This window comes from Bison bison, unplaced genomic scaffold (assembly GCF_000754665.1).
Source record: "Bison bison bison isolate TAMUID 2011002044 unplaced genomic scaffold, Bison_UMD1.0 scf7180017864213, whole genome shotgun sequence".
Classification (NCBI taxonomy): Eukaryota; Metazoa; Chordata; class Mammalia; order Artiodactyla; family Bovidae; genus Bison; species Bison bison.
In genome coordinates this window covers 6,574,870-6,576,867 of record NW_011494785.1, presented here as the reverse complement: position 1 = coordinate 6,576,867, position 1,998 = coordinate 6,574,870, and the positions used below count along the sequence as shown (strand labels likewise).

Genomic DNA, 1,998 nt, shown 5'->3' with positions numbered 1-1,998 from the left:
AACCCCCGACCACCCCCCGGGCCGACTGACCCTGTCTGCGGTTCCCCCGGAGCCACTAGAGCAGTGACTACATCTTATTTAATGAATATAGCACCGACTGTGCCAGGCACCATTCTACACTCCTCACAAAGGTTAACCCATCTAATCCTCCTAACGACCCAAGGAGGCAGGTACCCTCACTAGCCACACTCACAGGTAGGGAAACTGAGGCCCAGGAGGTTAGGAGGTAGCTCAGGGTCACAGGAGCTGTGCCTGAAACGTAGGCTGCCAGCTCGTCTGTGCCCTTGGCCTCCCTGCTGGCTGCCCCTTCAGAGAGGTGATGCAGTCTGATGGCTTGAAGGGGGCACACGGAGTGACAGCTGGTCCCTCTCTCCAAGCTCCCAATCCTGCCTGAGGATCCCATTGGCATCTCTGCCCGGGACCCACACAGGCAAACCTAATGAGCAGGAAACCATCCGCCTCCTTGGCCACTGTGGGCCCTACCCACCTCTCACAGCCTCTTGCACCCCTCCCATTCTCTGGATGAGCACAAATTTCATTGTCCAAACAGGGACACTTGGATGGTGACAAGGGTCACTATTAATAATCCCACTAGGATCACAGGTGTGGGTCGGAGCTGTCCAGGAGAAGCAAAGACATGGAGTACTAGCGTGGTACCACTCACTGGGTCCCTCCCCTTTGGCCTTGGCAGAACAGGTGGCCTGGAATGGCCAGGGCACCCTTAACACTCTCCCTGTTTGAGGCCTCGGATCCGCCTGACCCAGTATCTATCCCGTCTTTCCCCAAATACAGGTTTAGTTCAAGCACTGAAGGGTCACAGAGGAGAGAAGATATAAAAGGCTCCACAGAGCAGAAAGCTGGGAGGCACTGGGGAAAGTGGAGTCTTCTGAACTTGACGGATCTGAGTCCAAATCTCACTTCTTCCCCATACACCACGGGGCCTTGAGCAAGCCTCTTCTCAGCCTCAGTTTCCCATCTGTACATGGGACGGCAGTGCTCACCCAAAGAACAGCTGTGAGGAGTCAGTGCTATAACGGCAATGTCGGTGAACCGTGTTGCCCCACTCCGTGATGAGGGAAGCAGGAGAGGGGGCATCGAGGGGAGAGAGGGTCTGAGGCCACTGCAAAGAGCCTGGCTCCATCTGGGTTTGTGTTTATTCAATACAGGCCCAGCGCCCAGGCCTCCCCAGGGAAGTGGCTGAGCCAGGGGAATAAAATAAATAAAGGCTGCCGAGGTGAGTGTGGACTGGGGTGGGGCCAGCCTAAAGAGAGGCGAGGGTGAAACGCTGGCCCCAGCTCCGCTAGCCACCCGCGGGCCCCCCGACTCCCAGCAGGCTCGGGGTGAAGCCAGCGGAGGTGCCCACGAGCAGCGAGTCCTGGAATCCTGCCACCTCCAACCCCTCTTCCTTTCTGTCCTCTTTCTCCTTCCTAAGGCAGGTTGGGAGACCAAGCTCTCTGGCTGGCTGGGGAGCTGGGGTATGGGGGTGAGGGGTGGAGATGGAGCGGGCCAGGGCCCAGGGCCCAGGCCCTGGCCCCAGAGCCCATCCTGGGCAGGCAACCCGGGTTCGCTGTGCAGGACAGAGCAGCAGGGAGGCACGCGCCCCAAGCCAGCAGGCCTTTATGCGCCGCACACCCTGTCGTGCGGCGGCCCCGCCCCCGCTCCCGTGCTGCGTCCTCCCGCTCACCCTGCCCCCCGGACCCACACCCGAGGGGGCACTCAGGAGTTACACCAGCTCCCGCCCTTGTCCAGGGGCCCGGCAGCCCCTCGCGAATCCCTGGGCGGCTCCCCGACTGCTGTGTCCTCCTCGTCTTCGTCCTCCTCGTCCTCGCCATCCGTGAACTCGTCCTGGCTGAGGCCGTAGGCCAGCGTGGTGTGCGCCAGATCCACCTCGATGGGGAAGACGTCGGCGTCACGCAGCACCGAGTAGCAGTCGTTGTAGTACTTGGACATGGTGGACACGAAGCGCTGCAGCTGGAACACGATGTCCTGGACTGGGGC

General features: G+C 60.7%; 1 protein-coding gene across 4 annotated transcripts in view; it reads right to left on the bottom strand.

Moving 5' to 3' along the window:
- Window positions 1–1,136: 1,136 nt before the first annotated feature.
- PICK1 (protein interacting with PRKCA 1) overlaps window positions 1,137–1,998 on the bottom strand; it is a 17,290-nt gene continuing 16,428 nt past the window's right edge. For all 4 annotated transcript variants that reach the window (XM_010845088.1, XM_010845090.1, XM_010845089.1 and 1 more), the window contains one exon: window positions 1,137–1,991. In XM_010845088.1, coding sequence (XP_010843390.1) covers window positions 1,717–1,991 — 275 coding nt within the window. In that variant the 3' untranslated portion in view covers window positions 1,137–1,716. The remainder of the gene's footprint in view (window positions 1,992–1,998) is intronic.